Here is a 12058-nt window from a genome sequence, read left to right as displayed (position 1 = left end):
GTTGAGGATGCAGTGAGCCGTGATTGTGCCACGGAACTTTAGCCTGGGAAACAGAGCGAGACTCTGTCTCTAAAAAACAGCAAAAAATAAAGAGGGATACAAATTTTCACATTGGTAGCATATACTAAAGTATTCTATAAATGTTAAAGCACTATTTACATGTTTGATACAATTTTTATCCATTTTGAATTAAGTTATGGCAAGCAAACCAATCTGATTCAATGTTAACACTGGAAGTAACTATTTTAAAAATTCATTCATGTACACACTTTCTCCATAGCTTTCTATTTTAAAAAGTCAATCGAAAACTTCCAACCAACTTTATCATAATGCAACTAGTGGGAAAATAGATTTTTCTATACCTTCATCTGGGTTAGGTTTTGTGAAAGGTGGTTCGGTGAGGGGTGGATGTGGAAGAGGGAGATCAGTTCAGTTTAAGGGCCAGAAAAGGCAATAAGATCTGTGAAAGACCCAGAATGAAAGCCAAGACAGCGCTAACCAGCTATGGTTCCTTACTATCTAGGTAATTTCTCCACAACTTCTCTCATACTCTCTCTTGTAGACAGGCAGCCTTTATTCTGTATCCTCTCCACAGGGATGTTATTTGCATCATATTAATTTACACATTTGCTTGTTCCTTTGCAGTGTTCTTGAATCTTGGTATGTTTGTTCTGTTTCTCTCCTTTTCCTGACCCGCTGAATGGGAATGTATCTTTATTTCCCCTGGGTATTCAGTACAGAGATCTGTATCTGGTGATTTCTTAATAGATCTTGTTTGCTCACTTTCCTTAGCATGTTCCCTTCACATTAGGCAAATTCTGGACTACTTGAATCCCTGCCACTTGTTACTGCCTCCTACCCTGCCTGAAGAGCCCCTGGGGCCTGAGAAGCTCCTCTCTGCCCCACCTTCCTCCTTACTTGGTCTTAGCAGGATTCTCCCAGCAGAAGCTAAAGATGCTGAAGGAGCTCTCCAGGGCATGTGCACACTCGTCTGGCTTCTTATCACCAGGAAGGCCGAAAACACAGAGGAACATGCAGCCCTGGGATAGATGACAAACAAAGAAATGAGACACTTACCTGGGAAAGGAATATGGCTTGCCTAAACTAAACCAGCTCCCCTGAATGAACCCAGACCCTATCCTTGAACACTCTCCTGTTGGAAATATAGGATTCTACATGATTCATAAAATGGAAACTCTGGGCCACAGCAACATAGACTTTTTTTTTTTTTCTTTTTGAGATGGAGTCTCGCTCTGTAGCCCAGGTTGGAGTGTAGTGGTGCGATCTCGGCTCACTGCAAGCTCCGCCTCCTGGGTTCATGCCATTCTCCTGCCTTAGTCTCCCAAGTAGCTGGGACTACAGGCACCCGCCACCATGCCTGGCTAATTTTTTTGTATTTTTAGTAGAGACAGGGTTTCACCGTGTTAGCCAGGATGGTCTTGATCTCCTGACCTCGTGATCTGCCTGCCTTGGCCTCCCAAAGTGCTGGGATTACAGGCGTGAGCCACCGCACCTGGCCAGCAATGTAGACATTTAAAAAATCTTGATTTCACTATTCAAAGAGCTGAAATTTAAAACACAAGAAAAACTGCTATCAAGAACTTTTCAAAAATTTAATTTCTAGTATATACCTTGAGCTAAGTCTATCTGCCCACATTTTCATCACTTATAACGTCAAGTATTAAGATTCTGCTTTTTTTCAAGATCCTTAATTATTTGAGAAAGACCTGATTACATTTACTTTACTACTAGAACCAGAAAAACATTCTTTATGCTTCACAAGGATTCTTCAACAAGAATTCAATAAAAAATGACATGGAGAGTAACCCTCAGTAACCCTGAAAATTAAACTAACAAGAACATCCCATTTCTTAATTAGCATTAGTTGAAGTTTTAATGTAATATAGCTTGTTACAAAATAAGTAGCAGGGAATTTGACTTACACTTGTGTTATGTGGGAGGACATCACTCCTCACTCACCTTTAATGCTGATGGGTCAAGTTCCCTTGTACTTACTTTCTCAAACATAAAGATCCGACTCAGCTGGCCACCCCCTTTCTCAATGACTGTGGAGATGTATAAGGCAGACTCCTGGATAAGATGACACAAATGCAACATCCATGCTGTCTTGTGGAACTCCAGGCTGACCAAAACCAGAGTCACCGTACGGAATTCAGATACATACTCTACAGGCTGGCCTTCATCAATCTGCAAAGACACATTGAATTACCTACCTGTATTTTCAACTATCAGCATCATGTTCAGGCATTTTCATTATGTATTTCATGGTATATATGAGAAAATAACTTAAGGGTCTCAGCAAAAACTTAAAAGAAATTTCAGTATAGAAGATATACAACCCAATGCACTTGGAACTAAAACTGACTAGGCAGAATTCACTGATGAAATCTGTCAAGATTTATTCTCTAAGAGTTAATTTGACACATCCATTAGTCATTACACTCTTACTAAGGAATTCACATATATGCATATATATATACAATCAGTCAACTTATATTTACCAAACATACACACTATACCCTTCTTACAGTGTACTAAATTGTTGAAGAACAAATTAAAAAACAAATATGGTTTCTACTTTCTAGGATTGAGAAATCTAGCTAAAGGTTTAAGACATGTTCATCACCGTATTATGTTGGCACAGATGGGTAAATCTGCTGGAATTACAATGGGGTGCTGGAGATTAACTGAGTAATACAAAAAAGTTGTCACTTACAATTGTACACCTAAGTTTATATGCACGCGTGCACACACACACACACACACACACACACACACAGACTATACGAGGATTCAAGAACTAGGAAATAACCTTCTTCAAAAGGTTTTTCATTATGTGTTTCCGCAGCTTTTGGTCAAGATCAGAGTGTGGATCCAATTCCAGTGCAGTTCTTAGAGTCTCTGAGAAAAGAAAAATAAAAGGTCCCTGGCCATGTGGAAAATTAATGTTTAAAATTTGGGGCTTAGGTAGAAAGGACAAAGTAACTTACCAGCACTTGTACGGTAATGTGGTAGATAATCGAGGCACTTGTCAAAATGCTCATCAAAATCAAATGGGTCAATGATCCGCATATCTCTTAACTACAGAAAGGAAACTGCTTAATTCTGTGCCCCCACACAAGAAAGGCTGAGGATTCTATCACCCTTGTTTGCCTTTTATCTCCTCAGCCTCACTGTTCTACCTCATCCATCTTCATAGGAGAATATTCCCAACCTCCCTCCTAAATTGAGTTCCAATGGTCGTTGGTTTGGCCAGGCAATATGTGAACACTATCAGAGCATTGCCCTGTGTAATAGGAAGGCCTTTTCAGGATGTGAATAGATGAAGCTAGCCTCCTACCTTCACAGCTTCATCCTCCCTCATGATTTCCACTTCAAACATATACTGCTCGCAGAGCATCCAGCAGTTCCAGGATAGGACAATCTCATTTGCCTGAGCCAAACGCTGAGCTAACCGGACATCATCTACATCCCGCCCAATCACCAAGAGGTATTGCTGTCGCTCATCTCCAACAATAACCTGGGAAATCCGACCCGCAGACAGACCTATCCAGAAAAAATGAGATAAATGGAGAATAGTCAAACTCAATTGGGAAACTATGCAACAGGAGGGGTCTGGAATCCCCACATGGCTCTATGCATCATGCCAATCTTGTTATTGCCCTCAGCTGCAGAAGTCTTAGGTGAGCTAACCTTTAAAAATAATACCTTACGGGACAAAAAACCAAACACTGCATGTTCTCACTCATAGGTGGGAATTGAACAATGAGAACACTTGGACACAAGAAGGGGAACATTACACACTGGAGCCTGTTGTGGGGTGGGGGGAGGGGGAGGGATAGCATTATGAGATATACCTAATGTAAATGACGAGTTAATGGGTGCAGCACACCAACTTGGCACATGTACACATATGTAACAAATCTGCATGTTGTGCACATGTGTCCTAGAACTTAAAGTATATATATATATAAAAAAAAAAGAATGGAAAAACAAAAAACAAACAAAAAAATAACAATACCTTACGACCAGGTGCGGTGGCTCATGCCTGTAATCCCAGCACTTGGGGAGGCCGAGGCAGGCAGATGACCCGAGGTTGGGAGTTCGAGACCAGCCTGACCAACATGGTGAAACCCCGTCTCTACCAAAAATACAAAAAAAAATTAGCCAGGCATGGTGGTGCGTGCCTATAATCCCAGTTACTCAGGAGGCTGAGGCAGAAGAACCCCCCCCCCCCCCCCCCCGCACCCCCCCCCGTCTCTACCAAAAATACAAAAAAAAATTAGCCAGGCATGGTGGTGCGTGCCTATAATCCCAGTTACTCAGGAGGCTGAGGCAGAAGAATCGCATGAACCCTGGAGGCAGAGGTTGCAGTGAGCTGAGATCGCGCCACTGTGTGCCAGTCTAGGTGACAGAGCGAGACTCCATCTCAAAAAAAAAAAAAAAAAAAATTCTTCCCCCAGATTTCCTTCTCTTATGTAATACACCTGGAGATGGACATTTTGTCTGTCTGAAGATGGTGAAGGAGAGTAGTGGAAGAAGAATGGACAAAGGGGCACAAGGAGACTTTTTGAGTGATAAGTATGTTCACTATCTTTATTGTGGTGATGGTTTCAAAAGTGTATAAATATGCCAATGTATAGTATCAATTATCCTTAATAAGACAAAAACCAAAAGAAATGAAAGATGGCAGGACAAAAGAGATGCCATATAAAACAGAATATAATTCTTTACCACTGCTCCTCAAAACATAAAAGAACAGCTGGAGCCAACTTTTGCCCTTAAAGAGGTTTCTGAACCCTTGTGAAGGAGCTTTGTGTATTGAACTTCCCCTCCAATCCTGACTCTGCCGTTGGTGAAACTTTGGCTTCTGTATATAGCTTTCTTTTATTATATTGTGTTATATTTTTGATTCTGTCAAGCACTAACATAGTTCAAAAACTAAACTATAAAGAATATATATTTTAAAATCTTGCTTTACCTACATGCCCATCTTTACTATTTTCCTGATATTAGTAATTTTATTAGTTTCTTGTATATTTTTCCAGTGTTTCTATTTTCCTCCTTACACAGATGGTAGCATACTAAACATGCTGTTTTGTATCTTACTTTTTTTCACTTAACTATATCTTGGAGATACTGCCATGTCAAGACATCTTATTTTTTTTAAAGTTGCAGATAATCTTATTGAGTATACATATTATTTACTTAACCAGTCTCCTATAAATAAGTTGATTTCAATGTTTTAAAATTACAAACCATATTACAATCAATAACCTTGCATGCGCAACATTTCATATGTGTGTAGGCATACCTATAGGATAAATGTCCAGAAGGATTGTGAGGTTAAGGAATAAATGTACTTGTAAGAGTAAATAGTATAGATGGTATGTAAGTGAAAACAAGACTTTTTAATATATATTTTTATATGGTTTAGTTTTTCTTGACATAAAAAGTACAATAAAGACAATAAAAATAAATATAATAAAGATTGCCAAGTCACCCTTATACCATTGTTCACTCACAGTAAGAAAAAGCTCATTCCTCAGACTCACCAGAGTACATTGTCCAGCATCTGAAGTTTTGCCTATCTATAGGTAAGAAAGGTAGTCAGTGTACTTCCAATTGGCATTTTTCTTATTAAGAATGTTGATCATCTTTTGATGTGTTAAAAGACATGAGTTTCCTTGTCTATATACAATTTACTCATGGCCTTTGTCCATTTTTCTCTTAAGAGTATTATTCTTGATTTCTAAGTGCTCTTTCCCTAGTAGAGCCATTCACCCTTTGTCTATATGAATTGCAAATATTTTTTTTCCCAGTTTATCATTTATCTTGAGGTTTTTATAGTGGGTTCCCCCTCGCCCAGTTGGATCACTCTTTTAGGAGGTACTACCTATCTTTAACTGCAGGTCCTGGCCTTCTCTGGTGTGATAGATCCCAAATTTCTCCTGTATCTCCAGACTGCATTTTGCCACCAAGGTAATGATGTCACTCAGTTGATTTTGTTCTACTCTCCAGAGTGCCAGGAGCATGTTCCCTGCAGAGACACAGGATAGGCTGACGGGGACCAAATATCTAGTCTTACTTGGTCCAGGGCAAAGTCCCAGTAACGTAGAAGATCAACTTGACCCAGTGTGGATATTATGTAAGTTATCAGGCAAGGTTTCTTGGTTATATACATTATGCTAGGTTAAAATACTGCTTCAGATCCTCAAAATCATCCAGTACATAAAAACATAACTAGGTAGAAGTTTAAATGATCCTAAGGATATTTTTGGTAATCTTCCTTCCACCAGTATACTAACAGAGGAGGAGAGGTACTAGCAAAAGGTTCATAAAAAGTGGGTTCAAGTTCATATCTAATTTGATGGCTGGTTTTATTATGTTTAAATAAGGAGACAGGCCAACTCCGGGGCATACAGCTGTTAGTGATCTTGAGTTCTCCAGATAGGACATGCTTGACTCCTCCCCATCTCATGCTTAGCTTCTGCTATTAATGACCAAGTTTCTCATTAGTTTTCTCAAGAATGCTTTATTGGGCCGGGCGCGGTGGCTCAAGCCTGTAATCCCAGCACTTTGGGAGGCCGAGACGGGCGGATCACGAGGTCAGGAGATCGAGACCATCCTGGCTAACACAATGAACCCCATCTCCACTAAAAAAAAATACAAAAAAAAAAAAAAAAAAAAAATTAGCCGGGCGTGGTGGCGGCGCCTGTAGTCCCAGCTACTCGGGAGGCTGAGGCAGGAGAATGGCGGGAACCTGGGAGGCGGAGCTTGCAGTGAGCCGAGATCGCGCCACTGCACTCCAGCCTGGGCGACAGAGCGAGACTCCGCCTCAAAAAAAAAAAAAAAAAAAAAAAAGAATGCTTTATTGGCACTTATTTTGCTGTCCTTCAATCTAAACAAAAATGCAAAGCATGTGAGAGTTTAATTTGGGCAAAGCTTTTCCATTAGACTGGGGGATCCTTTGAGGCACAGACTATGTCTTCCTCATCTTGGTATCCAGTACCTTTTAATCAAACAATGCTGAATAAACCAATATGCTGAATTCCACCTAAATATAGTCCTCCTCACTCACAGTCTTTTATGTATTTAGAAAAACTGAAAAAATACCTGTGATATTTAGGATATCCCCTCCAAAACAGAGAACATCTGAAATCAAGTAAGAAAGAGAGAGGAAAATGAGTCAAAATCAGATATAAACCAGATCAGGGCAGAATCATATATGGTCAAAAGAATGGCCTACTGAGTTTATCCTCATGTCATTCTTGTCCATTTGCTCACTCCAAGACTCAGGTTCCTTCTTCCTTCTAGTCATTTTCTCCCCAAATCTATCTGCACCTACATACATCTTTTCTAAAATGGAAGTATTCCTGCTCTCTTCAAAGCCACCCCATTTGTGATAGGAATCTTATCCCCTTTTACCTTCTCGAGAACTTCACACTGTTCCTAATCTCTCTACTGAAACATTCTCATCAATAGCAAAAAACAAAACCAAAACACACAAAAATAACCCACATATTCTTGGCTCTACCTTCTCTTCTGCCTATTAGCTCCATTTTTTTTCCTGCTATATTCACAACAAACAAAACCCCAAATCTCAAAAAGTTGGCTACATATATTTTCCTCATAAATGTTTTCTCTGCCATTCTTTTTCTCAGCTTACTCCAATCTGACTTCCATCTCCACTACTTCAAATTATCAAGGTCATCAACAGCATTAATCTTGCTAAATTCAATACTTCTCTGACCTCACTGTACTTGACAGCTGTCATTTTCAACCCAGCTAGCTGCAGCTTTCTTCTAGAGACACTACCTCTCCTTTGGCTTCAGGAACACCACAATATCCTACCTCACTGGCTGTTTGTAGTCTCTTTTTCAGGTTCTTTCTCCCTTATCATAATCCTTCCCTGGAGTTCCTCAAGCCTCAGCCAAAGGCTCTTTCTCTTTATTTACGCTCTTCCAACATGAACTCAATCGGTTCTTAAGTCCCACTTTATGCCATCAACTCACATTTTCATCTCTAACAGGGATCTCTTCTCTGAGCTCCAGGCTCAATCATAGCTGGATTCTCCAATTGAATGGAGTCATTCCCCACTTGAAAGACTTACTGGCATCTCAAACTCAACATATTCAAAACAGAACTCTTGATTTTCTTTCTCAATGTTCAGTCTTTCCTGTCTTGGTAAATGACATGATCAATTCATTTATGAAAGCCAAAAAACTGAGTCCTTTTTCTCACCAGTTCCCACTGAAATTTAATGTATTAGCAACTCCTGTCTGTTGAACCTGCAAAATATATTTCAGGTTAATCTACCCCACGCAGCTCCCCTGCCATACCCCTACACCAACAATCTTCAGTCTTGACTGCACATTGGAATTGCCTATGAAACTTTAAAAGATCTTATTCCTGGGCCAACCTCAAGAAATTCTGATTTAAATGGCCTGGGGTGAAGCTTAGGCATTAAGATTTTTAGTTAGACAAGGTGGTACGGTACCTGTAGTCCCAGCTATTTGAGAGGTTGAGGCAGAAGAACCTTTTAAGCTCTAGAGTTCAAGACAAACTTGGCAACATACTGAGACCCCAGTCTCTTCCAAAAAAAACAAAAAACAAAATATAGAAAAAAGAATAAAACAATCAAAAAGCTCCTCAGGCAACCACAGCTGAGGTTGAGAACCACTGCTCTAGACCAAATCTCCATCATCTTTCCAGGACAATTGTCTCTTCCAGCTTCTATTCTTAAATTCACTCTCCACCAGCATTCAATCTCCACACAGTAGCCAAAATCAGTTTTAAAGTGTTAATCAGATCATATTACTCCCCTGCTAGACCTTTCCAGTTTTCCTTTATACAGAAATATATAATTCCAACTCTTTACTATGGACTACAGAGCTTGGTGATCTCATAGCTACCAACCCCCAACCTTGCCTCAAACCACTCTTCACCCTGCAAGCTACATTTTGGCCTGCACTGGCCTTCTGTTAGCTCCTGGAGTGTGCCGAGCTTTCTCCTGTCTCAGGACCTTTGCACTTGGTATTCTGTCGGAAATGCTTTACCCCTAGTTCTTCACAAGCTGTTCCCCTCATCCTTCATGTGTCAGCTTAAATAATACCTCCTCAGAGGAGACTTCTATGACCACCCTGTCTCATACACTCCCCTATCCTAAAATTATTTTGTTTTTTTTTTATACCACTATACTATGTTTATTTCCTTAATAGAATGTAGAAGCTACAATTATTGTTTACTTATTGTCTGTCCCACTAAAATGGAAACTAAATGAAGGTACTCTGTCTTACTTTGCCCTGTATTTCTAGTACCCAGCAGTTGCTGGTATTAGAGTACATACACGATACAGAATTTTTATCTTCCCCTTCATCCAAACCTATGAGAAAAAGCAAACACCCTTCCATATGTATTCCTTAAGGATAAGAGGTAAGTCAAATAATCAAATTCTTAATGGAGATGCCACAAAGTAATTATTCTGGTGAATCTCAGAATGATGGATAGAAACATATAGCAAGCTGTCAGTAAAGGATGAGAATGTTACCTAAGTACTAAAAGGTATAAGGTCAGAGTAATTTCTGTTGGGTAGGCCTAACCAAAAAGTCCAAGAGTGGGTTCTTGCCCCGCCTACACCTATTACAGTCCATGTCACAGAGTAGGTACTCAAAACATGGGTACTGCACAAATGAGTTTTCTTCCAGATACTGGAAATTTGGCAAATATCTAAAAGCTTAATATATGGCAGAAAATAAGAAAACATCCTATTCCTTCCTCACAGGATCAAAATATAATAATAGAACAAAAAGATGTTTTATAAATTTGGTCTAAATACACACTTGAGATACATTATTGTTAGAACACTTTATTTTGAAATAAAATACAAATGTGCAAAGTAAATTAGCTCCTCCTGCCCCACCTTTGAACAATGAGTCAATAGAATGTAAGACTGGGTAGAATGGCAGATAACAGGCAAAGGTCTAGCTTTTCAGTGGCAACTTGAAAAAACCAAAGATGAATGATGCTAAAGGAATGACCCTTTAGTACCTGTTTTAAAGTACTTCTGGTCACCTTCTTTTATAAACCCTCGGGAGCCCAGCACCACACCTTGTTACCCTACAATGATCACTCACGCTCCACGATGTCACTAATGTAGTAACTGAAGATGTGGGCCAGTTTGTCCATGTCACGTTCCGACTTGCAGGTCAGGCTGAACCTGTCCATTAATGCTGTAAACCCTGACCAACAAAGCAGAAATTACCATGTTAACTCCAAATCCTAACTTTTTGGCCCCTTTCTCCCCACACATCAGCCTGGTGTAAAGGAAACAGATCTCTTCAAGCTGAGTAATTCCTTTATCCATTAACATGGTGTAACTTAGAAACTACTAAGGGCCAGGTTGGTTGCCGCTGCCACTGGGAATCCAGAGGACCACCCTCTCTGCTTCCAGGAGCTGGAGATGGTGCCCTTTTCATCTGGAGCCAGCTCTTTCCCCCACCCTCTTAGGCAGCTGCCTGGCTATGGGAAACAACAGGATCCCTCCTCACGTCTGGCCAGAGAATCACTCACACGGTGAGGACAGGCACCTGGTATTACCCATCTTCATATCCCTGACACAGAATAAATATTTGTTAAATGAACAACTCTAGGAGTGGCTGCTAGATAGCTACGGCCAGAACAATGGCAAGCACATACTTAACGACGCCAAGAATGAATTAATTGAAAGAATAAAATAACTGAAACAGAACGCTTAATAGAAATTGCTCGGGGTTGGGAGACACGGGTTCACAGCCCGCTGCGTGGTCCTGTAAAAATCCTTTCCTCTGAGTTTCAATTTCATCATCTTTGAGGTGAGCTCAAGGGCTGGGCTGGTTCATCCCAAAAGATGTCTTCCCACGCTAAAACGAAGACCCTCAAAGTTTCCTGCGGAAGCCGCGGGACGAAGTAAACTGTGCCTTAGCTCGCGGGAGGCTAGGTCTGTAACCGTCGCAGCCTCCAGGGGCTTAGACCCAACGGCCGCTTCTCCCGCAGGCCAGGAGGCTGAAGTGCCGGCCATCGCCCTCACCCGTCACATGGACGCCTAGGAGGACTCCCTGGGCCGTGGCGAGCTCGGGTTCCGATCCCCTGGGCTTCCGAAAGACCAGTAGGTCGGGAAGCAGTGCCGCCAAGCGGGCCTCCACCGGCCACACAGGCAGCTTCGCATCCCGCCTGCCAGTCACCATAGCTGCCCGCCCAGGTACCGGAAACAGGGTCCAGCAGCGTAGCAGCCAATCCGCATGGCAGGCTCTGTTGGGGGTCCTGCCGCCAACCAATCCGCGCAGGCTTCCTTGGGGCAACGCCAATCGGAAGCGGCTGCAGTCCCCGCCCCACCACCTTCCCACAACCATCGCGGGCCGAGTTCCGCGGGGAGAAGGGGCTGGAGGTGCTGCAGTCCGCGCTTTCAAAGGAGCAAAGCTGTCTTTTCTACAGGAAACGGGAGAGGTGTAGACGCTCCTGCGGTAAAGCCGTTGATGTGAGATAAATATCGAGAGGTCTTTCCCCCATACCACAGAGTAGAATCTTGGGTCATCTCTGAATTTGTTAAGGACAGGTTCTACTGGCATAAATCTAAGCCAAACCTCAAGCACAGTTTGACTAAATCTATCAAATACTGTCAGTCCTTTTCCTTCATTGTTGTGGTGAGTTTCTCCTTTTATCTGCCAGGGCAGGTCTCCTGCTCTCATCACGCATGCTACCCGGGGCTGTTTGTCTCTCGTGTGTGACAATGGCATATCGGAGGCTTCTAGTCTTTTGTTGCTTAGATTACCAGTGACCCTAAGGTAAAACAGTAACAAGGTGAGCATGCTGTGGATTTTTAACCATCAGAAAAGTACTTTTGTTTTGGTGTTCTGCCAAAACAAAATCTAACAAAATGTAAAAAGTATATCTTCACTACCTGTAATTCTAGAATACTTAATCAAGGCTGTTTTTGTGATAAGGGCCAATTTTCGTCACATTTTGATAAACACTTTCAGTAGTAGCATCAAATGTATGA

At 41.4% G+C, this 12058-nt stretch overlaps 2 protein-coding genes across 11 annotated transcripts in view; one reads left to right on the top strand and one right to left on the bottom strand.

The window, feature by feature from the left end:
• Window positions 1-12058, top strand: part of OARD1 (O-acyl-ADP-ribose deacylase 1) — a 449744-nt gene that overhangs the window by 404581 nt on the left and 33105 nt on the right. The gene's annotated exons all lie outside the window — the stretch shown is intronic.
• The window catches only part of LOC126953787 (adenylate cyclase type 10-like), a 41084-nt gene that overhangs the window by 27914 nt on the left and 1112 nt on the right, over window positions 1-12058 (bottom strand). For 6 of the 10 annotated variants that reach the window (XR_007725361.1, XM_050789418.1, XM_050789419.1 and 3 more), the window contains exons 1-10: window positions 11960-12048; window positions 11090-11838; window positions 10158-10262; window positions 7138-7176; window positions 5918-6061; window positions 3362-3567; window positions 3012-3102; window positions 2834-2922; window positions 2017-2208; window positions 919-1040 (exon numbers count right to left, since the gene is read on the bottom strand). Coding sequence is in view for 9 of the 10 variants with exons in the window: in XM_050789418.1 (XP_050645375.1) it covers window positions 919-1040; window positions 2017-2208; window positions 2834-2922; window positions 3012-3102; window positions 3362-3567; window positions 5918-6061; window positions 7138-7176; window positions 10158-10262; window positions 11090-11795 (1694 nt within the window). In the remaining variant the exon portion in view is untranslated. Of the gene's footprint in view, window positions 1-918; window positions 1041-2016; window positions 2209-2833; window positions 2923-3011; window positions 3103-3361; window positions 3568-4042; window positions 4163-5917; window positions 6062-7137; window positions 7177-10157; window positions 10263-11089; window positions 11839-11959; window positions 12049-12058 lie in introns of those variants that run through there. The other 4 variants (XM_050789420.1, XM_050789422.1, XM_050789425.1 and 1 more) reach the window with 4 other exon arrangements.

Source organism: Macaca thibetana, chromosome 4 (genome assembly GCF_024542745.1).
Source record: "Macaca thibetana thibetana isolate TM-01 chromosome 4, ASM2454274v1, whole genome shotgun sequence".
Taxonomy (NCBI): Eukaryota; Metazoa; Chordata; class Mammalia; order Primates; family Cercopithecidae; genus Macaca; species Macaca thibetana.
This window is presented reverse-complemented; position numbering and strand designations above follow the sequence as displayed.